Source organism: Caenorhabditis remanei, chromosome X, assembly GCF_010183535.1.
Source record: "Caenorhabditis remanei strain PX506 chromosome X, whole genome shotgun sequence".
In the NCBI taxonomy this organism is placed as follows: Eukaryota; Metazoa; Nematoda; class Chromadorea; order Rhabditida; family Rhabditidae; genus Caenorhabditis; species Caenorhabditis remanei.
This window is the reverse complement of record NC_071333.1, coordinates 468,988-494,532: the sequence shown is the minus strand read 5'-3', so window position 1 is coordinate 494,532 and position 25,545 is coordinate 468,988. Positions and strand designations below refer to the sequence as shown.

The window sequence follows — 25,545 nt, the reverse complement described above, 5'->3', positions numbered from 1 at the left end:
TTTAGTAAAAAAATCTTTATTTATAACCTAATTTAATTCTATAACATTTTTCTAAAAAGGCAAAAGTCGTATTCCACCATAAAAAGTGACAAGTCGAACGCTCTAGAACCTTCCATCTATCCACCGGATCACCTTGAGATCGAGATCAGAAGATGTTGATAAGACACATTAGGTGACCACAAAAACATCTTATCCGTCTCCTCATCAATCGCTTTCTATTGAGACCAAAAATCCACGTGTATATTTATTTCATTGCTCTGCAAACGTATTGATAACAGAAAACAAAACACCTGAATCTGAAACCCGACCCGTAAACATAAAAAGTTTTCATAAAAAAAAAGCCAAAACCACACAACAATATCTCAACACCATCTTGCAGTTTGAGTCATTAACTGTTTGAATTGTTCTTTCATAATGCAATTTATCTTAGATTTGATCTACTGATGAAGTTTTCTCTATTTATTATTGGTTATAAAATAGTGAATGCATTCAGAAGTGTGAAAACAATGACATAAAACATTTGGCAACTTCAAGAAATTATGAACAATATCTTTCAAATCTGATATGAAATGTTGTGGTCGTTGTGATTAAGTCAAACTGTTTGATGCTTGATTCAATCTTCTAGGCTTTTCTGTGAAACAGTTTTCACTTTCATCTTCGATTTTTGAGCCCACCAAATTCCTGGAAACCGTTGTTGTTTTAGAATTTGTGTCTTTTCAGTTCAGTTTTTTTGGTTGCATTGTTTCAGACAGTGGTCCATTTTATATTTCACTTGCTTCATGTCAAAAAAGGACTAGTCAGTTGTTATGAATGTTGCAAAACTGTAGAACATGATGTACTTGAGACGGATTTCCAAACCTAATACCCCTATTGAAAACTAAAAAGCATTAAAAACACAATAATATGCATTGAGTCTCAGTGCTGTCCCGTCAGAAATGCTGGCGGTAGAAATGAAGAAGCCAGTGAGGGAAAAAAGGGGAAACCAGTCCGAAAAAGAGATGGCTATGGCATTAACTTGACCGTCGCCAAGGCTTGCCGCCGTTGAAGCTGTCTTCATCTCTCTCCGGCCATATCTCGTTCCTCCCTCCCTTCGACTTCTGCTGCTGGAGTGGAGATCCCTTCGTGCCTCGGCCCCTCTCTATCCGAAACGCATCCAGCAGCTTCATCGTCGTTTCGTGTGTGTCTGTGTTGCCTGTGTTGATCGTCTTAAACAAAGTCATTCGGTTGCGCCCTCTCTCCCGGTCGTCCATCTGACTTCTTCTTCTCATCGTTTTCCACTTTGTTCTTGAGTTGACGCATCATCCGAAATGCGTTGGGAGGAATTCACCTTTCTGTTTTTATTAATATCCGGCACAAATGCACAATTTGGTGAGATTGCTTCATTAGCCACATCATTGCTGGGAGGTGCTCTTGGTAAGTTACTCATTGCTCATTTGAGTTGTTTTGATGCATCGGTAAGTTTTGCGCTCTAGTAAGTTAGTCAGGCGTTTCAAATTCCTGCCAGTATGAAACATCTCATCCCCCAAATTAGGCAAAAATTACTATCAAATTAAACCGCAATTGAAATGCCAGTTTTTTTTCTAAATTTCTAGCTGCAGTGCAAATTATGAACGGACTTCTTTGGCAAAATGAGTTTCTGTGATAACTGAAAAACCTTCTCTTTTGATAAACGTTTAGTATTTCAAATAGCGTTAAGAACTGCAGCTCTATGATATCTCTCAGATGTAAAATCACTATAATTATATCCAAAGTGAAAAAATTTGATTTGTGCTAGGCTATTGTCATGTTTTGAAGTTTGTATGCAGTTTTGACACAGAACTTCGTTTCTTTTTAAAACAAAGTTGCCTTTACAATAACGAAGTACTATTTGGCTGTATTCTACAAAAAACCATTAAAAACAACAAAGTCTTGTGAAAAAAAACAGACTTATAGATTTGTTTCCCACTATCAATTTTCTAACGTTGAGTTCTGGTCGAAGATTTTTTCTTCAGGCTTTTTTCGCAATGAATCCTCAGACAGTAAACAATGCCAAAACACATGTTCCCTCGAAAACATTTCCAATTAGTGCGTCCAATGTACACATACACTTTTTTCTTGTCGCCACATTAAAACTTCCTATGATATTGCATTGTGTTGCCAATCCGCACACGCAACACATTATCCAATCCTCATTCCATCATCCATTTTTTCTTATCATATATCCCTCACCGCGTTCTCCTTGGGATTGCGTCGTTCTTTCTCTCTCCCCTGTATCATCTTGCCATTGTCGGCGTCGTTATCCTAACCTTTTTGCATCTACTTTTTCCTATTTCTCTCTCTTTTCCTAAAAGAGTGTGGTGTGGTGTGGCAAGAAATAGAAAACAGAGGCACTTGACGATCACGCAAGAACTGGATTTTGAATTCATTAAAAAAGAGAGATGACGGGGGGGATATCTATCGCGCAACATTCACAGATGGGAAATAGAGACGTAGAAAAAGGAATGAAACATGGCATCCCGAAAAACAAAACACCTTTATCGGTTTTTTCGGATTGGCAAATCAGATGAAAATTTATTCCAATCTATACCTGTTTTGACAACCCAAATTCTAGATTCTACAGATTCGATCAAAATTAGCATTTTTTGAATGAGATTGACACACTAAGATTATGCATATGATCAGTGACCAAATATTTTTCAGGAAATGGTGCGGGTATTGGTGCACTTGCTGGTGCAGGAGCTGCTGGAGCCGGAGCAGCTGGTCAAGCGGGAGGTGCACTTGCTCAGATCGGACAATGTGAGTGTTTTTTTCTTAGTTTTGTATACAATTATATTTTAGTGTATCAACTTGCACAAGGAGCCCTCCAACTGACAGGAACTGGAGTGGGAGTACTCAACCAGGCCTCAGAAGGAAATTGGTTCCCAGCTGTATTGGAGCAAACTGCCAAGAACTCGCGTATGTTTTATTTACATTTGTTTACATCACATTTTGAAATATTTATATTTCCAGAAGCTCTCATGAAGCAAGGTGGAGGAAACGGTCTGAACCTCGGAGCCCTTGGTCCAACACCAGGAAAATCTGGCAGTGGAGGAATTGGTCCAGAATTCGGAACTAGCTTCCCAGCACCTAACATTGATGACTATGATGAGAATGCCGAGATCCCTGGTGTTACGGAGAAAAAATCACCAAAGGCGCCAGATGGTCTTGTTGATATTGAAGAAGATGAGGACTATGAGATTGAAACTACTAAAGCTATCACTACAACTACTGAAGCGCCATCGACTACTACGACTACGGAGTTTTTCGTTGTGCCTGATGAGGTGCGTTTTTTCGAACATACATTTTTTTTAACTTTAGATTCTGGGTCCCGCAGTTTTTATTTCACCTCATTTTCGGTTTTCAATTGATGTGTTCTTACTATATAATATGACAGCTGTCATTTGTTTATATTTCTCTAATTTCACTGTTTTGTAGGATGAAGAGGAGACAACCACAGAGCCAACTACTCCGCAACCACGTCAAATCAGAATTCAATTGCCAGACAAGGACGGTAAAACTGAGCCTGAAGACGAGTTGGATTATGAAGATTTGGTAAGACTACAAACGCAAAATAGCTGTTTTTTTAATCATCCGCATCAAAAAATTTCCTTGTTAATAGACACAAAATGATGTGTTTCGTTCCAGATCAAACAAAAAGTTGAAAAAGTTCACCCAGTTATTCCAACCATTGATGCTGAAAGTACCGATGAACTGAAACGAAACATTATTGCAACCCATGGTACCAAGACCCAACCAGTGGTTCCAAAACTTGATAAGCTAGTGGAAGTACTTCAGAAGAGCAAACTTTCTAAGGAAGAAATCGATGAAATTGTTGCTCAGGTGGGCCATATGCACTTTTTATTAGTTATTGGAATAAGTTTGACACCCATGAACACTTAGACCCTTTGTTTTGTAGGTGGAAGGGAATAGACACATTGAAAAACCTGCCAAGTATGATTTCAACGCGGCAGTACAGAACATCCCAGACAAGAAAAACAAGATCCGTCAAAAGATCACCGACGCTTCTCGACTCATCAACTCAAATTTTGACAATCAGAGAAAAGAGCAGAGTATTGTGTTCCAAAAACAAGTGGACGAATTCAAAGTGTTACCAGATCTTACTGATTCCAGCATTGTGAGTGATTACGGTGCAGCATGAGCATGATAAGAGACCTTTTTGGAGTGTTTTCAAAAAAATTAGTTCGAGAATGTGAATGCTCAGAATAGGCGTATAAGATATGTTTTGCATGAATTCTGATTAAGGCACCCGTACATCTTACAACAACAACAATCCCAACAACAACCACCACTACAACTACAACAATTGCACCCACAACTACTACAAAACCCCCTATCAAACTACCTGCATCCACCCCTGCAACCCTCCCAAATACTCCAAATACCACCCCAAAACCAGCCCCCACTGCTACAGTAACCCCGAAACATGTTCAGCAAGCCCGATCCGTGCCTGCTGTTGCTCCTGCTCCTACCGCTGCTCCACAAGTTGCCCCACAAGTCGCCCCACAAGTTCCCCAACAAGTTATCCCACAAGTCCAACAGCCACAACCTCAACAGCCATACAATAACTTCCTGTACCCCCACAACCCATTCCAACATCCTTTCCATCAGCAACAACAGCAATTCTACTATACACAGGTAATAAAAAAAGAAGTTTCAGTAATTTATAGTTGCGTTATAGGCTCCATTCTATGGCCAACAAACTCAAAATTATTGGGGACAACCACAGCAGCAACAGAATCAATATAATCAACAGCAACAGGTAGGAGATTTGGAAAATTCTTATGTAAGCATAATTGTTAAAATTCAGTACGGATTCCAACATCAACAACCACCACAACAAGTCCAACAGCCCTTCCAACAACAACATTACGGATATTCCACTCCATACCCAACTCAACAAGGACAAACTCAACCACAACAACCACAACAATCTCAACAACCATACTATCAGGTAAAATCTAGTGAATATGGAAGAATATGATGGCGAATTAAAAAAAGGGGAGAAATTAAGGAGACGTTTGCAGAAATAGCATTCCAGACTGGTACAGTAGGACTTTAAACGCTAAGATTATTTATTGGAAATCGGGGGTAAACGGAAGACAACATGTTAGTGACATGGGACCAGACTTGCAAAATATCGGCTCGGTGTCTAAATTTTTCACAACATTTTTCAAAGTTTTTATCAAAAATAGTCAAAAATCCTATGTACCCTTGAATTTTATCGATAAATGGAAATATAGTCGAAAATTCAACTGTTTTGCAAAAAAAATCAGAACAATTTGAAAACAAATCAAAGTTTCAAATTCTTGTACTGTGACGCTTGTCAAATGTTCAAAGTGGCCCGGCCCGCTGCACGTTTTCATGGGACGACTGAACTTCAAATTTATGAATTTTTCCAGCAACAAGCCCATCAAGTTCAACAAGTCCAACCTACACCACAGCAACCCCAACAACAACTCCACCAGCAACCACAACAATACTACCAACAGCCCCAATATGCTGCCCAACAACAACGCCTACAAACTTCTCAGCCCCCAGCACCAGTTCAACACCAACAGAAACCTCAAGCCCCACTACCATCTCAACAAGTTGTCTATAGACAAGGAAATGCTCAACCAACAGCTGCTCCCCAGAGACCACCTGTGTACCCAGCACCTAACACCAATCAAGTAGTACATTATTACAATGATGGAAGACAAATTGTGCAACAAATAATTCCAAAAAGAATCGCAGCTAATGGAAACCTCCCATTAAATGGACCATTCCAATCTCAAGCCGCTGCCCCTGCTCCAACAGATCCATCAGAGTATCAGAGAAGACAGCGAGCTCTTCAACAGGCTTACCATCAACCACAAACTAGAGCAGTAGAGACTCAAGGGTGAGATATTCAGTATTCACTCAAAAATTATTTTATTATTTTATTTTTAGACACGCCAGAGTACCACAACCACCACAGCGTGTCCAACCAAGAATTTATGAGTCTACTGTCACCGCTACCGGCCATAGACAGGCACACGCTATTCGAACCTACCAAGCCACTAAATCAGCGAGCGTGACACCTCCAAATCCACAACCAGCTGCTGCTACAAGAAGTTCTGGAAGAGTTAGCTCTTCGAAAAAACGATACAGTGGACATGTCCTCCCAGGACCAACCATTGATCATAGAGTAAGCTTTCTATCCTTTAAAAAACTATTCCGAATCTTCATGTTTCAGAGTCTACTAGAAAAACGAACAACCGCAAAACCACGTTATGTCCGTGTGCCATGAATTTTCTGAAAACCATGATTTTTTCAAAAATTTTAATTTATTGTTTCCTAATTTATTAATTTATTCATATTGTTCCTTCGCCTTCTCACTTTCAGGTTGTCATATCATATTCTGTATAATATATATAATTGTTAGAGCAAATGCTTGCTCAAAAAATAAAACAATCTCTTCTTCCTATTATTTTACCATTTCTACTTTCAAAATTCAAAACACAAAAGAAAAAAAAACAAAAATGATCTCGGGCGGGATCGAACCGCCGACCTTCTGTGTGTTAGACAGATGTGATAACCACTACACCACGAGACCGATGAAAGGAGTAGGGTGTGTCGGAAATAAATAGAGGGTAGAAGTGAGGAAAGAGAGGGCACGAGAGAAGGGAGCGGAGAGTCAACATGACGGCAGGAGGGCAGAAAAAAGGAGGAAAAAGAAGAGATAGATGAGAAAAGCGGCTAGTTGGAGGGTGCAGAGTTCTCTGAGCAATACACCTAATATTTATATGAAAAAGAAGTCAAAACAAGTAAATAGGTGATGGGTCAAAAAATATTTGCAAGTTTTGCAGTCTGTGAAAAAATAAACTTTTTTCATTCAAAAAGTTTATACAATGGTTCCAACACAGTTGGAATCTAAACTCATAGGAAACAATAACAATTGAATACAAACATTGCTGACTAGTGAAAGCGGGAAAAAAAAAGAGTCCGGTTCAGAAAAAATGTACGAACGTTTCGCATGAATAGGTTGTACTATTCTGATTCATTTTCATTTCACATCCATCTATTCACTTCATCTACCACAATTTTTTTTGTCAGTTGTCTTGCTCTGCTCTGTTTTTCGATTCTTCATTTTTCCACGAAGATGGAAAGTTGAAAATTGAAAGAACCCAATAAACCTTCATGATACCCTTTTCCAGGGAAAATGCCATTTATATCGAATTGGCCGTCTCAGAACTGTTTGCGTCGTTTTGGAAGTAAGATGAGTTTGAATATTTCAAACATTTCGGAGTATCTGAATGGAAAGGTGAGAAAGTTTTTTATTTAAAAATTCAATAAGACATCAAAACTTGTTTTTAATAAAGTTTTCTAATTTTTGTGTTATCTGAAACAAAATAACTCAGAAAAATAAACCATTTTGTACCTGAAACGTCTTGGTTCCGAAATGTTGGTGTGAAAAATCCTTGTTAGACCTATATTCACAATGTTGAATGAGATCTTCAATTTTTTTTTACTAATTACTCCCAGTTAGCTTTTTCGTTTTTTTATTCTCATATTTCTCTTTTTCGATGAAAAAAAAAGAGAATTCGAATAATGTTGTAAGTGACGCGTCAAATTCAAAGCGAAATACTACCATTTGGTAGTTTAGCACTCATTCTCCCCTTATTGGGTCTCGAATACCACCATTCCTCTCATTTCATTTTGCTTCGAGAGCTCAAACTAAAATGACCGAGTATCTACCCCTTCTGGAATATGAAGTCACCGAGGTAAGACTAAAATATTGACATTTTGTAATAGAAAATCTCTTAGTTTTTGCATTTTTTGGTTTTGTATAGCTCCTTTTTCTGGACGGAGTTCGGCTAGCGACTCTGTTCTTATTAGTTTTATTATGACAACAAATCAGTTGTCAGAACTTTATACATTCCATATAATAAATTTCATATACATTCCTTTCTTATGAACTAACCTGACCCAGCCCAGCAAATTTGCTGACTATTACTCCATAAGTGCATTCTCTCTGGAGCACTTTATTATAATGACTGATAACGTCAGTACGATAAGAATATCACGTTGTACTCAAAACATGGAAGGAGTAGAACTAGATGTTCCTGGAACTTGACAGGTTGTGGCAGTTTTTTCTCTTTCAACATGTTTCGTGGTTTTTTTCTCATGACAAAAACGATATTTGAAATGATTTAACTCATTTTGATTTTGCGATGATTTCTAGTGATGATGTGTATCCAAAAACAATATTAACAACCTGCTCCTCTGTTGGGAATATGCTTTTTTGTTATAGAAACTTCCCCGTTTCTGCCGGTTTTCACAAAAACACATGTTCTGTTCCCTTGTTCTTTTTTTGCATAGTCGACACACCAAGATTTCGTATATTATTTCAAAAGCTGAAATCGAAATCTGCCAAAAACTAAACATACGTCATGAATCATACTCGTTTCCTGTCGTATACAACACACCGAGACACGTCAGCAGATTGCAAACATATGTCAATCGAAGAAATACTGATAAAAATTTCAATAGGAAACAAGAAATGTGATGAAATAGGGAAAACATAGTTTTTATAAATTGTTAAAGTAAAAAAAAATATAATGAATAATTTTTAGGACGGTGGATACGATTACGAGGAGTTGCAAGACGGAATGACTAACTATACCGAAAAGAAGAAAAAGAATTCGGTCTTCAAGAGAATCCGCGGGTTCTTCAAGGTAATGCTTAAGACATTTGAAAAAAGATGATGTTTTGGTTTTCAGAAAAACAAGAAAGACTATCAACCAATGAAATCAGTTCGAAGTGGAGAGAGTGCCACCGATTTTGGAATAGTAGCGTTCGATGATATTGATGTGAGTGGTTAAAAAAACGAATTTAAAAAGTACATGTATTTCTCAAAAGAGCCTTTTCCATAACTTTCTTTCATTCTCTTCCAGAATATTCAAACATATTTCTTCATTACACAAAAACTTGGAATTTTTCTGTTGTGTATATCATTGTCTTATCACAGTTTCTCACATAGTTCAAAAGTTTAAAACAAATTAACAAGCAACTGAAATTCCAGATGAATCCTGCACTCGACTTGGTCAACCATGCACCAGTCAAACCGGTAAGAACTCCCGCATTCCTCGTTTTGTTTGTTTATTTTGCATGCTCACCCTTCTCCCACCAGTTCTTTTTGTTATTGCACCCCCCAGCCACCAATTCAGATCTCCATCCTGGACCTCCCAATTTCTTGTTGTTCCGTTCCTGCACTCATCCCACTCTCTTTGTCAGAACACCCGTATCAAAGTAGTCATCATTATGTTAACCTGGAAAATTTCAAGAATCTCTTTATGGATTTCGAGACAAAAATGGACGAGGACCATCACTGTTATGTCAACATTGGATTTTTCGAAAAGGTTAGACAACCTGGGTTTTTTTAGTTTTTGTAGAATTAACGGGTTTTTTTTGGTTCTAAAATGCTTGAAATTGAATTTGTTTAGTTTTAAATCTATTTCTACATCTGCCTCAAGATCTCCCACCAGATGTCTTTTTTCAAAATCTTATATTTGAACAGTCATCATTTTCTTCTCAAAGCACAATTTTGTCTTGCACTTTTAAGATTTCTACTCATATCTGACTGAAAAGATTTCTGCAAGTGGGATTAGATTTGAGCGAAACACCTACAAAATTTCTAGAAAAATTTTATTTTCGCGTTTTTGGAATTTTAACAGAAAGTAATACGAGTGCCGCTTCTGATTTCGTTTATCGCGAACAAAATATGTATGTTTTTGACTGATTTAAAAAGGCGGACTCTAGTAGTCGGTAATCCCAAGAGGAGTGTATTCTTCTGTAGCAGATATTTTAGATTTGTTCATTTCAAGTGCTTTGTTCCAGATGAATAAGTCGAACTCCACTAGTTCTACGGCTAGCTATTCAGCACGTCCGCGTCTTACTCGTCAGGTAGGTAGATTAATGATATTGTGGTTATTGTCATGGAGGCCTGAGTTTTTACTAGCTTCAAAAAATCACCGAAAATTAGTATCAAAATCAAAGCAAAATCAATTTTTTTCAAATTTTCAGAAAACTAATTTTTGCTGGGGATAAAATATTTTCAAGCATGCGCTTTCTATATTTTTTGGGGTTGGCCTTTTAAAACAGAATTCAAGAAAACAGCCGTCTAAATCTTTTTAACCCAATTGAATAATCATCAGCTTGCAGAATGCAGTGACCAATTCCACCCAAGACGCCGAGTTCCGCACTACTCACTCTGCTGGATCCAAGGATGCTGTAAGTTGCATGCAATAACTTTTTTGAAAATAAGAAGTTGCTGAAATATGTTTTCCAGGTCAAGCAAGGAATCCAGAACAAAGCTTACTCCTCAGAAAAGTTCAAATCTACTGATGATATCAAGAAAGGAAACTAAAGGGCATCTTTGTTTTCTTCATGCTGTTAAAAGTAATATATATCATGTACAATTTCGAACACCTGAAATTTGCAAAATTCTTCTTTCAATTATTATGTGCATTCAATTTACCAAACTTGTTTTTAAAACCGAATTCTCTCAAGAATCCCGATCCCTAAATCCGGTTCAATTAGTAATCCACTCCATGCCTTTTTAAGTATAAATTCCTCCGACCGACATAATATTTCCCCTCGTTTTTGTAACCATTGTACTTTTTTTGATCCATCCCCCTCTTCGACCTTTTTCTTCTAATAATCAGAATTTGCAATTTGAATCTTCTTGTTGGAGAGAGAGAGAGAGAGATCGTACCACCTATGTCTCATCTCCAACCAAACACAATATTACAAAGACGTCCCGATCTGGGTATGAGACATTCAAAACCAACAAAAGCTGTCTCGTCCTATTCGGTTCGGCAAGAAGACAAAGTAGTCATCAGCGGTAACATTCAAATCGTTTTTCATTTGAAGTCTGAAGACAGAAAAGTGCAAGCAGTCTTCCTCTTATTGCTGCGGAGACCTACCTCCGATTGAAAATTTTCAGGTGTACATAGAACAAAAAAATATTGAGAATCCCTCTTCTGATCCCCCTATAACCCTTCTTTTTCTGGCGACATTAAGTTTTCTCCTTCTTGTTACTTCGACACCGTCATCCCCCTTATTTATTGTTAAATCTGCCACACAGACACGCACAAGAAATGCAAAAAACGTGATTGATGTCTTCGATGTTGCGAGTAAGAGAGACGAAAACCGATTTATACCGATGCGGATGGTTGTGGCACGCGATGAAATCCCTCTTCAATGACACTGTCAGAACGGATTCAAAAAGCCTCGATACATTGGCATTGTCGTTTTCTTGCGCAACCTCCTCAAAACTATTATACATCGGAAACTAAGATGAGGAAAAAAAGCAAAAAAGGGGGGATGAAGAAAGGGAAGACAAACTTTCGCTGATCGCGGCGATGACACTTTTCGGGTCGGACGAATTACCGTTGAGAAGAAAGGAAGGATGGCATCACAATTTCTTTTTTTATTCCTGGCATCTTTTCACACAATCGTTTCTTCATCTGGATGATTCAATTAGTGAAAGTTTTCGTCGAGAAAACATTCGAGAAAATACAAGATTACCATCTTTAAAATTCGTTTAGTGTTTTTGTAATAATTGGATAGATTTTTCGCCTAATTTTATTCTCTTTTCATGACTATTTCAACCAACAAGTAAAATTAGTTAAATCCAGACCCCCTGATAATTCAAACTTGTAAAACCAAATTTCTACTTTGGAGATACACAACATGACAATATGAATATGAGATAAGGATAATCTTCTTTATAATACTGTACTTGAGAAGAGATAGCAACATGATATCTTCTCACTTCCTTTTTCCTTTACAATCGGATTATAGTTTGAGTCCTCTTCTCCTTTCAACATTCTTTCCATAATCCACAATTCAAATCAAATCATACAATATTTTGGTGTTGTTCCCTATTCTCCCTCCCTAACCGATATATCAATTAGGTGGCTCTATAGAAAATGTAACGGTTGAGGGAAAACAGGTAGAGGAAGAAGAAGAAGAAAAAAAAGGAGACTTGTTTGCAGAGAGAAGTATAATCCGTTGGTGACACAAACCAACGGCTCTGTTGGCGATGTTGGCTGGTGTAGATATATGTACTAGATTTTGGTTTTCTGTGCCAAGAGATTGAAACTGTAAAAGTTTGATAGATTAAAAAAAAACTTAGAAGAATATATGTATCTGAAATGAGTCATCAAAAAAATTTTTTACTGAAGAATAACTTTATTTTTTCAAATATGGTGTAAGAGATAAATTATTCAAAATAAAAGACAAATTAGCAGAAAAAATCATCCCGACATTCCTTGAAATTGCGTTGGTCCATAATTTTCTGAAAATCACAAAATTATAATAGTTAAGCTTGATAATTTGTATTTGGACACAGTCTAAACACACTTGGAGGTGAGAAAAATATATCGTTTATATGTCGAAATCCTGCAAGCTATGAAAACTATAAGTACACCAAAAAAATCGGTTCTCGATTTTTGAAACAAACAGATAAAATATCGCATCCATCTTTTATGCAGCGATATACCTCTCCTCACTTTCTGCTTTTGTCTTTTTCTTCAACTATCTCTCCGTATCTACTCAAAAAGCAACAAAGAAGCTTCGTGGAAACAGTTTCGAAATTTTCTGCAAGTATTATTCATTCTCATCCTTTCATTCCCTCACTTCCTATGTATCGAGCGGAAATTGCTTGCGTAGGTATAGGTATTTATCGTTTGTTACCCAAATCACAAGATTCCAATCCAAAACCGATTCGTTATCAGTTGTTTATCACCGAGAGCAGAGCGTCAGAAACTGTCCGCTGGATTGTGCTCTAGTCCTGCTCTCCCATGGCTAATATAGTCTTCTTACCCATCCGTCTTCCAATGTCGCCGCGATAAAACAGTCGTGTCATTTGTACGTATGTATTTGTGAGCGTGTTTGAGTATGTGTTGGATGCATGTTTGTGCGCTTTGGGAATATCAGTAAAAGAATAGAAACAAAATGTTAGATACAGAGCTGGTGGGAATCACAGGGCCATGTTGGTCATGATAGATGCAGTTTAGAAAAATCAGCTGATTTTGAGGGGAAATATAGAAAATGTATGGAAAATTGGTGGTGCACAAAACTATCATCACAACAGCATAAAACATTCATTGATATTAACAATTTGTAAAAGAATCCAAAAATGTTATTTTCACATCCCCCATTCCAAAAATTTCATTTAATTTCAAGTAACAAATGAAACAAGACAAATCATGTTTGCAAGTCTTAATACTTGTGTACATCATATAAACATCAAACGTGATAAGACAAGCTGGCTCCGGTTCCAGAGATCTTTCTCAACTCCTTCACCATAGCATTTTCTCATAAAATTTATCAGTGGCTGGCCGACTGATTAGCAACCCAACACTTTTATAAAATCGTTTTACCTGTTTGAAACAAGAAGTTAGGATATAGTGAAAAAACCAGTTAGAATTCTATGCAATATAGAGTGACCGCTTCGAAAAAAATGACTGTGAATATGAAAAGAATGCTGTTAGGTGCAGAATTGTGTTTCAGCTTTCACTGATAAGAGAGAGCCACAAGTAAATTAGTGTTTGCGTGGACAAGCATAATGTGTGAATATTTTTCAGAAATTGATAAAACTGTTTCCTTTGTTGACTTTTCGAATCCCCTGGCGCCGCTAAGTCACTCTTTTGAAGTTAAACTCATTTTCCGACTCATTGAAGCTTCGCAATCCACGACATGCACAACCATAAAACTTATATTTGATCCGACCGCCACCATCCCTTTCCCATAGACGATGAGTCATTTCAGGTGTGATTTCGAATTGTATAGATCTTTTTCGCGCATAAAAAGCTATCACACTTTTATTCCATAACTTTAGTATCGCTAATCTAACTGTAGAGCCTGTGAATAGAAAGAAATTCAAATAATATTTGATATTTGTGGTATTTGCGCCGGTATTGGCATTTTCCTTTATTCGAATGTTGGGGATGTTTGACTAGTGATTGAAAGTGATTCATCGAGCCCTTTATAGGTTGCTTGGATAGTTTAAGGTGGTTTGGTGGGACATGATGTGGATCAACATATTATGAATAATATAAGAGGTACACAAAGAATAAACAGTATTGGGATGGTGATGGATGGCAAGAAAGGCGAGCTCAAGTGAGGTTTGATGGATTGGGAATATGGAAACTATGAATGGTTAGGCTCGAAAAATGGAATAATCAGAATTCGTTTACGTAACATGACACGGTTTTTGAAGAAGAATACCAAATTATATCAATTTTATCATTTTTGAAAAGTGAACAGAATTTATCCTTGAAACCATCTCCAAACCTCAGGATTAACTGAACTATGATTTTTTCAAGACTGTGATTTCAACACTTATAGCGCATGACCAGTTTCCAGAAAGTTCTATACAAGACCAATTTGAAAATTCTCGAGTCTCGCTATCACTGGCTGATTCAATATCTTTTTTATGGAATGTCTTGTCATCAGAAAAATCTTTTGTGCCCGGCCCAAAAGATGACGAAGCATTAGACAAAAGAAGACGGAGAACCAATATTTGATTCTCATCTTTCTTCGGAAAAAAATTTTGAAAAAAGTTTTGTATCCAACCAATCCCACAACGCTAGAGTCTTCCTTATTGAAAAATTCTCTTATCAAAGTTTTTTTTCCCAAAAAGGGAACAGTTTACTAGAGCAGATGTTTAGCAAACACCAGGAGACGCAGAGAAAACAACAACTGTTTGGTGGTAAAGGATTCTTTGAGAAGTCATCTCTAGATTTTCCCATAGAAAATTGGTTTCAAAAACCTTTCATCACCCGCCTCTTCATGGGCCAATGCATGCTTTTCATAAGCTTTTTGTTTCTTTTCTAGTTCAAATGACAGATGTTTCCTTGGATGCGGAAAGAAATTTGAAGTCGGTCAATTTAGACTTGTCTTCAAAATTTTCATTATTTCTTGAAGTGATGTTTTTATTAAATTTCCAAAAAAGATACTGTAGCTGTGTTTTTCTGATATTTTTAGTTTTCAATTTCAGCACACAGAACTGAGAGTCTCGATGTATGATGATATTTCCGTTGTCTCCATATCTGTTGTGTATTATTCACCACCTTTTCCACCCAGCCGACCATCCCTTGTTACTCTCTTCTCTTCCCGAGTTTACCCCCTCCCTTTTTGAGTCTCGATATGCAGATGTATGGGTACGGATTATCAGGCTCGTTAAAATGATAACCGGTGTATTTGCGTGTATTAGCTCAGACCCCCGACCGCCTGACGTCGTACAGTCATTGATTCTTAGTTTCACAACCTATGGAAGGGGGTGTCCGTTATCTCGACAACTCGTTTACATTCGATTGAGAGGACTTTAAGGTATGATCGGCGAGCTGGCCAGTAGGGTGGAGCAGATTACTTTCTTTTCACAATTTTTCGAAAAAATCTTTATTTTAAAACTTTTTTCAAAATCTATTGTATGCCTACTATTCTGACGAGTGTCAAAAATCTAAATTTAAGATTCTAAGCACTGCTTCAAGAGCCGGATTTCAAATTCATCCTGTTTTTCCTTGTTTACTTCTAGTACTGAATTTCATCTAGCACTCTTAAAAAAACAAAATAGTAGAAAAAATTTCCTCAGCATATTTTTTACAAGGTACGCATTATCTTCACTCCGCATTCCAACACATGACAGTGACGTTTGCTCGTTTAGATATCGGTTTTGACCTAGCCCAAGATTAGATTCTGTTCTTATGTTTTGTTTCAAATTTCATTTTCGAGTGTTTTCAAGATACCATTTCCGTTTTGACAGCTAGCCACTTTTTCCAGATCACTTCCAAAACTTTTTGTGTTTGTCATCACAATCTCTGTCCGCCAGTTTCAAAATTTCTTATCAGTTTTCGGCCATGTGTGTTCTCCAACTCTCACTTTCTCTTCCTATTTTGATCCTTTATTCATCCTTCCCAATTTTTTTCTCTATAAATCCAATTTGTTTGTTTGAACCTATAACCATGCAAACATGACCCATTATTGATCCACATCTCTATTCCTTTCTTATTCGGTTCATTCAATTGGTAAACATATAGTGTATATCGATGATAAGGCCGCTGAATTTCAATTGACTCAAATTCTCCCTTTAATCTCCTTTTTGATTTCCATTTGTCCTAATACAGAACAGTAATGTTGTGTATTGTATTGAATTTGATTCAATCGAATATGTATTTACATGATTCTATTATTCGGGTAGATCAATGGGGTTGGTGTAGTTACAGAAAAAATCCTTGACATATTTTTTAGTTATAATAGCAAACAAGCCTATAGATGCATTGCCCGATTTTCTCAATATTCCCTTATCTTATAATTCATGCACATCTATCCTTCGTGGACCCATCTATATTTGTAACAAAAACACAGATGACTTAGAGCGGTTGTCTACCAGCACCACACTTCTTCTTCTTCTTCCACATCAGTTTAATCCCATCCGTGGTGTCTTTCAAGCAAACTGGGATTACTCCTTGCCCAGCTTCTTCTAATTCCTCTCCATCGTTTCACATACAAAACGCGGGCAGTATTGCTCCATCTTCCTCCAGATTGCTATTGTTTCAATTAGCTGCGCGACAAACGATGACACCTAAACTAAATCCCAATGGCTTAAGGGGTGATTCCTTGGAACATTGGATGGTTGAGAAATTGTGATGAAGGGGGATTCTATGACAAGGACCAAACAATCTTGTAGAATAGATCAATTATGTTATGACAGAAGACATTTCTCAAATCTCATTATCTTATCCCAACAGCTCTTCATTCATTGGTTTTTGTAGTCAGTAATGTAGTATACCTATACATTGCACTGACAAACTGACTTACAATGACAAAAGTGCACTGACAAAGTGAGTTACAATGACAAAAGTGCACTGACAAAGCGAGTTACAGCGACAAAATGTGTTGACAAATTGTTTTACAGTGACAAAAGTGCACTGACAAAACAAGCTACAGTGACTAAAGTAAGGCATCAAAGCTGTTTACAGTGACAGAGATATTTACAGTGACAAAAACACACTGACTAAAATTACAGTGATTCTATATATCACGAGAAAGACAAAATTGTTTGCTAGGAAACTTTTTTAGTATTTGCAAAATAATACATTTTATGTAGATAGAGTATTTCAAAACAGTCACCCATATATTTATATTCTGGATTGTTATCTCAACCAACCGGAACATTTTGAAATCACCTGTCATCAAAATTTCAAAATGAACAGAATAGGATAAGATACAATTTTCTCTTTCGCACTCGACAAACTAGAGCTCCAACGCAAACACTAAAACTGCAACAGTATCTTATCTTTCTAACTTTCCCCCCACCCCATCAACCTACACGACCCAACCCTACCCAGTCCAGTCATCTTGTCTGTAACCCCTGTAATAACCCAAACCTTTATCTCTATCTCTGCCAAACACTATCGAGAGGCATCTTAATTCTGATGCGCCCCTCCTCTTATGCGATGCCTGTTGTAGCATCGTTATTTTCAACGATGACAACGTTGAGGAAAAGAAGAGAAATAAGGCGGGGTTATAGGGCAAAAGACGAGTAGGAGAAGGGGGGCCAAAATCTTGAACAAGTGGATTGTCTTTGTTCGATTCTACTTCTTTTCCTTCTTCTCCTCAACGACGACTTCGTTGATGCCACACCACAACGACCCGAGGCTTTTCTCGAACTAGTAGTACATGATCGTCGTCGTCTTCTGTAAGAATGGGGGGCAACCAGCCCCATCTTCTTCTCTTTTCCACCTCGTCTGCCATTCCATCTAAAAACTCTTTCTGTCGATCCTCTCCACGTCTTCCGCATTCTCTACCATCGGGGGTCGTCCCCCCTCCCACTCTTAGACTCTTCCATCCGGTTCCTCCATAATGCCACGCCATCTCGAATCCCGACCTCCTACCTTTCTCCCAGTCTGACATCTACTTACTATTCTTCTCCTTCTTATTCTTCCTTCTTCTGTGTGTGATGTGGTGCGCAGTTAGTCTCCTCTTTCAGATTTCCAATTCCCCCCCCCCCACTCCTCTTTTTTTCATATCAAATCTTGTTTTTGTTTCAAATTCAATTCATCTTCAATCTTCTTTTTTCACCAATAGTCTCCAGTAGTATTAGTAGTACCTGTGTCGCCTGATGCGGTGCGGTTGTTGTTTTTATTTGTGTCTTAAGATCTACAGTTCTTCACTAGGCAGACTTCCCTCTCCCCTTAAATCACTTATCCAAACTTTCCATTCGCTCGTCTCCTAATCGCCTTAACAAATCCTTTATCCCCCTTTTCTTTTTGCTCGTTTCGGTTCCCGATCGCAATTACCGTTCAATCGGTGCGCGACTTTCGCTCCACCATCCCCCATATTTGCTCCTAACCCAGTCTCGGTCTGCCCCACAGAAATACCATATCTCATTCCCGCGCTCTGTCTCACATTCCCTCTCTTTTCCCTCCGACTCTTTCAAAGTCCCGCCCCCAGGATCTAGCGGGAGAAGAGGGGCGGGAAGTCCAGACCAATGGGAGAACAAGAGAGCCCGATCCTTTCATCTATCTCATCCTTTTTCCTCACTCTTTTTCTCACTTTTACAGTTTCACAATTGATTACTAACATATTCTTTATTTTATAAATCTGAAATTTCAGCGCGATATGTTCCCAATGAGGGTAATTGTGGAAACTGTTCGTTCTCAACACTGCTTAACATGCTCTCACGAAGGACACATGATCACTGACACCTATGCCATTGTTGCGGGCACCACGACACTCAATCAGTTGGTGGATACTGTTCTAGCAGCTCTTGGTCATTCTAGCATGGCAAACAGTGCGCGAGGTAAGTCAAATCAATCAATGACACTATAGTAGTAGTCGTAGTAAATAGTAAAATCGGAATTCTCTTCTTTTCATCTATTTTTGTTCCGTTTTTGGTAGTTGATTTGACAAACGGATAAGAGATCTATCTTGTGATTTTAAATAGGAAGACAGTGAGTAATTGATATCGATTTGGGAGGTGATTGGAGGTTAACTTACCGCATTAGAAATCAAAATCAAAAGAAATCTCTTTCTCCTCTTGACATTCACTTTCAGTTTCATTCTTGCGCAACTATGCGATGCTGTAAGAGGTTGTATGGAGGAGATAGAGATCTTCGGGCGAGATCACCTATTTTTTCGGCTAATACGACCCTCTCATGTGTTTTGTTCTGAAACTCTTCGCCTTCCACACTCTCTCTTTCTTTTTCTCACTTTCACGTTTTTCCTTCTTCCACCTTAGTCGAAAGTGAAACAGACGGTCGAACCTGTTCTTTTCTCGGCGCGGCTTTCCATGGTATCTACTTTCTAAAAGATTATGCAATCAGGTGAAAGTGAAATTCGTAAGAGGGATGAGGAAAATGGGAAAACGTCTTCTTCATGGAAAACTGTTGAAATAGATAGAAAATCAAAAAAGTAACGAACAACATTCTCATTTTCAGGTCTCATTCAAGTCAACAATTGGAAACCTCTGCCGTTCGATCAGATCACCGAGAATCTAGATGAAACAGTAGAGAATTTATTTAAGGACATATCCTCACATGTGGTGCTAAAAATCTTGTCTAAACCGTAAGTACCCACTTTTTTTATTGAACACTTAAATTTCGCGCACTTAAACCTAACCCCATCTTCTTCATCCGATCCTTTTCTGACAGACATTCCGAACCAGACGGCTGGCTATAGAAATTGGGGTAGAAGGGGGGCTCTCGTTTGTATGCTCTCTGTAAAGGTGAGCAAAATCGCACCTCCGACATCCCCCTTCAGAACTACTCAGATTCAGGCAAACATGAGTTCGTACAATAGACTCCACATAGTCAAACATGTGTACAGACAAGAAAGACAAAACGTTTTTCGAGGAGGTAAAAAAGAGAAATTTAGGGGGAAAAGAAGGGGGAAGGCGAGAACTCATTGGAATTGTTGTCAATTGACTGAAAGAAGATACATACACTGCCCACCACGGAGGGTTTAGACATCAGAAGTCAATTTCGAAAACATTTGAGAATCTGAAAAAAGTTATAGTATAGAATTTCTAGATACCACAGGTATCGTACTGTTTGTTTGTTCGATTTCTCATTTTTATCGCTTTTCTGTAACAGAATTTGATAGAACTGAATATACAAGTTGGATACTAGATACATATATGAGTTATCATGTTTGCGGATCACTGTCGTTATTTCTCTTTTGTACTGAGCCCCTTCTTTTGTTGGTATATGGCATTTGGTATCATACAAATACCGCAAAAGCTTGTGCCCCCTTCTTTTCATAAAACCGCGCGTTTTTCGGTTTTTATGGATTTAGCACAATGAAGCACACCGATTTTTATTGATGTACACATTAGATGATTTTATGACCATTAATATCGGTTTTGCAGAACGACGGATTCAAATGCGGTACAATGTATAAGTGAGGTTAAGAATAAACTATTGAAAGCAGCGGTGAACAAAACTCCCAATGTACTGACAAATGTGGAAAATCAGCAGGTTAAAGTAAGGCCTTTGATGATTGGAGTGTAATCTGTAACTCTGAAATTCCAGGATGTAATTAATACTATCATTTCTGGAGATGAGACCCTTCTGAATTCCGAACAACTTGGCGCCGTCAACGAGTGGCTTGATACCCTGGACACAGCCGAAGATCGTCGCAGGTAATAAGATAGCGCCGCCTCTCATTGAACTTAGCGGAGCCAGTCAGCCAGCCGGAGCAGAGCAGCCACCGTAATCCCGCTGTGTGCCTGTGTGTGGATGTGAAAAAGACAGAGAGACAGAGTTTGAAGGGAGAAGAAAGCGGTGACACGGGACGAGAGGGAGTAGCGCCAGTTAAGCCGCTATTTGGTGCTCGAGTTAAGCCCCCCCCTCGGCTTGTTTGTAGAAATAGACTCTATGGATTGGGTAGGAATTTTAGCAATAGGGCTAGCTTCTACCCCGGGATTGTGTATACATTCGGGAACTTTTGGATGGCTGACTTATTTTCTTCAAAATGAGGGGACAAGCCATTTGTTTATGAAATTGGGATAGAATGCTAGAAGGGGGATGGGAATAGAATAGGTAGATAAATATCAGGTGTAACTATCGGATATCATATAAACATTCGGCACTGGAAAGCCACTAGTCACCATTTTTTCAATTAAGTTTAGACCAAGAAAGAAAGGGAATTCCAATTTCCGAGAATCTCCAGAATCTCCAGAATCGAGTTCGACTCATCTTTTCGATTCCAGCTTTTGGTCCCAAATTCCTGAATTCCAAGTTCCATCCAATTTCCGTTTTGTGAAAACCCATCTCTCATTTAGCACAAAGTAGCAATCAAAATGGATAAGCATTTCGGCTTGCAAAACGGTGGCAAACGCAAGGACGGGGGATTAACAATGAGACAGATTGTATCATTTTCGTCTTTTCCTTTCGGGTCCATCATCACATTCATCTTATTAGTGACATCCTCCTTCTGTAGGAATAAACGGGCTGAGAGAAATAGGGGGTCTAGCACAATGTGCCAAAACTATGATTGTTTTGGATTAGAATGAAATCGGACAGAAGGTACGCGCAACGAAACAGAAATAAGAGGAAGGGGGTGTGAAGAAGATTAATGGTTTTGGCAAAGTGAGGGAAAAATCGTGTCTTCATTTTGATAGGAGGCTAGTGTCCGTAGTAATTAATGGGAATCTCAGGTATACAGAATCCAAAATATGGAGCTGTTCAGAAATATTTCCTATGTTGATAATTTTTGTCCTCTTTTCAAAATTTAAGGAAAAATTGCAAAGACCAAAACGATACCCCGTGACAGTAACCAAATTTTGTTATTGAAATTTTACAATGAAAAAATTACAATGACTATATAATTACAGTGACAAGACCACATTTTTTGATTTTGAACAAAAATACAGGATTTTCATTTTTCTCTTATCAGTTCAAAATGAATAGGACTTGTTAAACTTCTAATCGGTTACAAAATTCCAATGCCGTTTCGCAACATCCTCTTACTGCCATTTGTGACTGTTTTCTCTCGCGATTGAACTAATTTTTGGATTATAGGCAGCCAAGAGATGAAGATACCTAATTAGCGGACAAAAGACAAAAACTATCAAATTCGGTTTCCTAGTTTTCTCCTAATTGCCCTCCATCAACACATGCCATTGTCATCCCTTTCATCTGTGAGGGGCTAAGCGATCTTGAGAAGGACTGGTTTTGCTTCGTCTCGAAAGTTGTTCTTCTATTTCCATCTGTTTTTCTCGGGTTGACCCCCACTTCTGAAACTGTTGATCTGACACAGCCAAACATACATGTCCATTTTAGACACAAAGAGGGGAAAACATCGTTGAAAGTATGAAAGGGGTCAAATTATCGGCTTGTTGTTTTGGCGACTGCTTTCAATTTCTTCCTTCAATACTAAAGGAATCGCATTCCTAAAAAGATTCGAAATTCAGGTTTTCAGCTTTGTCTTCCTATATACGCTTTTGAAGTTTTACTGTATTTTTCTTCTTTCTCAAGCAGTCCTTTATGAGTAATCTTATTGTGAGAGGCAAACAGGGGAGATACAAAACATGTATATTGCTCTGAGGGAAAAAAGGAAAAAGGGAAAGACATATGAAAGGACAACTAGTGACGCATTCTGTACGGAGTAATAAAGAATAAGATTTCTATCCGGACATATAAATAGAGAGGGACCAAGAAATAAGTAACAAAATAAAAATTATATTTCCAGCCCAACCCAAGTGCAACGATTCAACACCCTCTTCGAAATCCCACGACTTGAGAAATGGTTCAAACAGGACGCAAATCCATCGAAACAAAAAATGAATAACTATTTGAGCCAGCTGAATCAAAGTCCATTCCGCAGAAACAACTCTAAAATTAGCTACCAACAAATGTGCAACTGGTTCTCTCAAAAACGGTCAAGCAACCGAAGCGCCGCTCCAACTGACCCCGTTCAAGTAACACCTGCTCAAACAACCGCCTCTCAACTTTTGCCTGGACTCCAGCTGAACCTTCTCCAGTCACTTTTTGGAGTTGGAGTTGAGCCAAGACCAAAATTCGACTTCTCTCTGATGAATGAGAAACTGGATGATAACAGAATTCTGGGAGGATCCGATTCTCCATCCCCAGCTGACGACGAGATTCATAGCAACTCTGACGAGACTATCCAAGATAATATGTTTGTTATGAACATCAAGCCAGAGCCAGAAACAGTGAGTTCATATTAATTTTTTAATTCTGAAATCAATAATTTTCAGTTCCAGGAGTCAACTGCTTCTTCCCCAGACATGTCCAACTCTATGCGCGAATCTTTGTCTTCCACCTCACCAAAGTTGATCAGCGGACTGGACCTCGGATCATTCAGCAACCATTCATCCTCCACAAACTCGATGCCAAACGTCAACTCATCAGGTACAACAAAGAGACATGCCAATGTTTGGAAGGGGGGGGGGATCGGAGAAAGAGCAAGAACTCATAAATTAGAAGCGGAGAAACACATACACAAATCGCGCTGCGCAGAACAGACACATAACAAAAGCGGGTTGGAACAAGAAAAAATGTAGGGCGTCAAATTTCGAGGAAAGAAAGTCGCTGAGCGCTTTTACAAGGATTGAAAATCCGCGAATTCAATGCTTTGGGGGACAACTTAAGTTTTCCAGTGTCAATATCTCTGTTTTAGTTTTTTCAGCGGCTCGCTCTCGTCTCATGTTCGACCCACTCACCGAACTGCCAGTCCTTGAGAAATGGTTCGAAGAGAACCCACACCCAACCTGGATGCAAATCGATCAGTATACCCAATGTCTCAACAATTGTGCCTACCGGGAAAACTACCCGCATATCAGTCAACACAACGTGAAGGTACCCTAAAAACTGTATAATTGCTTAACTATTACTTAAATTTGAAATTTCAGATTTGGTTCAAGAACAGACGCGCCAAGTGCAAGAGACTTTTGAATGGGATGCAGGAAAAGATGGAACAAAAACTATTCGTGTGAAACCACTAGGAAAACCAAAAAATATCCCCTTAGTTTTTCTGTCCGCCCTCCGAATACTTTACAGGAACGACCGGTTAGCCGGATTTACCTCAGGAAGAGGTGCGGCGCAGAAACAGGAATTTTTAAGTTTTTCCCTCAAAAAACCAAAAATTTCACGTTTCACCAATAACACAAATCAACTATTCACACTTCTATAAGACTGGCATAAACTGATAAAAATCCGCTCCGACAGATATACAGACAGACGTGCACAGAAAACAAAAAAACTATCCTGTTTCTGTGTTGTTTCTATTTCTGAGGTGATTCCAGCTATCTTGTCTTCCGATTCTAATTCTTACTCCTTAAGCTGAATACTGGTGTCCTTTTCCTTCTGATCTTCATGACCTGTCTTGTTACCGAAGTGTAAACCAAATCCTTTTTTTATAGTCTTACTGTTTGTGGCTTTCTCATTGAACAATCAATTTTCCATTCCTCTTCAAAGAAGAGAACATTAGCTTTAGTTTTTTTTACTTTCCCATTTCCCATGCATCTCTCAGTCTTACTCATTCTATTTTTTTACTCTTTCACTTAACAATATGTATATCCTCTACTAACCTAATATGCCTCATCACCAATCATGCAAAAAGTTTTAAACCAACCATTTTCTGTCATTTGCAAAGAATCAAATCATCAAACCGCTAGCTGTATATCTGATGTATACTAATCAAAACCAATTCTTTCCTCTACTTCTAGTCGCTTCTTGTCTTGTTTAACCTTGATGGGAAATTAAGCCGGCTTTAATTTCCTCCCCCTTTTCTTTCACTACAATTCTTCATCGCTTTCTTCCCTTCCACACCCCATGCAGACTTTCTACTGATTAATCATCGTTCTCTCCTACTATTACATAGTTTTAATGATTTTCCATGCAACTATCCTCAGAAATAATTATATGTATGGTACCCTTATATTTCAAACAATTCCTTTATTCCATCAGCATTCTTGCCTGTCCTCCCTCTAATTCACTTTTCTGTCGCTTTTCCTGCTTATCTCAGCTTTTTTCCGCTCTTGATATACCAAAAACCCAACCTTTAGTTTATTTCTCTTTATTCCCCATAGAATTTTGTAGAAATAAAGTTTTTTTTTTAAATCTGCTTTTATAGTTCAAACATTTCAAAACTTCAAAGCATTCAACCTTTTGGGAGTGAAACCAGGGTCAAAATGAATGAAATCTCAGAATAAAAACCATTTTCAAATTCATAATACGTAATTGAATAAAAATTGATGTTTATCACCTTAACAAATTTATTCATTACTATAACACATTATGATTCTAAACATGCTGATAATGAACTTGTTTATGAACTGAATAAAGTTTTTTGTAAGATTTTCTGAAAAACGTATGGTCAAACAGTTAACCCAACTGGTTTCTTCAAGGTGAATTGATTCTAAAATTTTATTACTTCATCACTTCAGTAGTACAATCTGATGTGTTCATGGTGCATATCACACTCACACCAAAAAATTAAGATATCAATAAT

General features: G+C 38.1%; 3 protein-coding genes across 3 annotated transcripts; all 3 read left to right on the top strand.

Annotated features, from left to right (window-relative positions):
• Positions 1 to 1,307: 1,307 nt before the first annotated feature.
• Positions 1,308 to 6,307, top strand: GCK72_022152 (uncharacterized protein; the record flags this gene model as incomplete). Its single annotated transcript, XM_053734681.1, has 13 exons — positions 1,308 to 1,413; positions 2,680 to 2,775; positions 2,818 to 2,934; positions 2,989 to 3,299; positions 3,454 to 3,570; positions 3,664 to 3,858; positions 3,935 to 4,153; positions 4,282 to 4,674; positions 4,718 to 4,798; positions 4,847 to 4,990; positions 5,439 to 5,917; positions 5,968 to 6,205; positions 6,254 to 6,307. The coding sequence occupies 13 exons, from the start codon at positions 1,308 to 1,310 to the stop codon at positions 6,305 to 6,307; spliced, it is 2,550 nt and encodes an 849-aa protein (XP_053578247.1).
• A 1,432-nt stretch (positions 6,308 to 7,739) lies between these two features.
• GCK72_022151 (uncharacterized protein) lies at positions 7,740 to 10,426 on the top strand (the record flags this gene model as incomplete). Its single annotated transcript, XM_053734680.1, has 7 exons — positions 7,740 to 7,781; positions 8,634 to 8,735; positions 8,781 to 8,870; positions 9,083 to 9,127; positions 9,898 to 9,963; positions 10,222 to 10,290; positions 10,349 to 10,426. 7 exons carry the CDS (start codon positions 7,740 to 7,742, stop codon positions 10,424 to 10,426), a joined length of 492 nt encoding a protein of 163 aa, XP_053578246.1.
• An 8,264-nt stretch (positions 10,427 to 18,690) lies between these two features.
• GCK72_022150 (uncharacterized protein) lies at positions 18,691 to 24,028 on the top strand (the record flags this gene model as incomplete). Its single annotated transcript, XM_053734679.1, has 8 exons — positions 18,691 to 18,871; positions 19,509 to 19,635; positions 20,438 to 20,552; positions 20,601 to 20,710; positions 22,762 to 23,245; positions 23,297 to 23,444; positions 23,713 to 23,891; positions 23,945 to 24,028. The coding sequence occupies 8 exons, from the start codon at positions 18,691 to 18,693 to the stop codon at positions 24,026 to 24,028; spliced, it is 1,428 nt and encodes a 475-aa protein (XP_053578245.1).
• Positions 24,029 to 25,545: the final 1,517 nt, after the last annotated feature.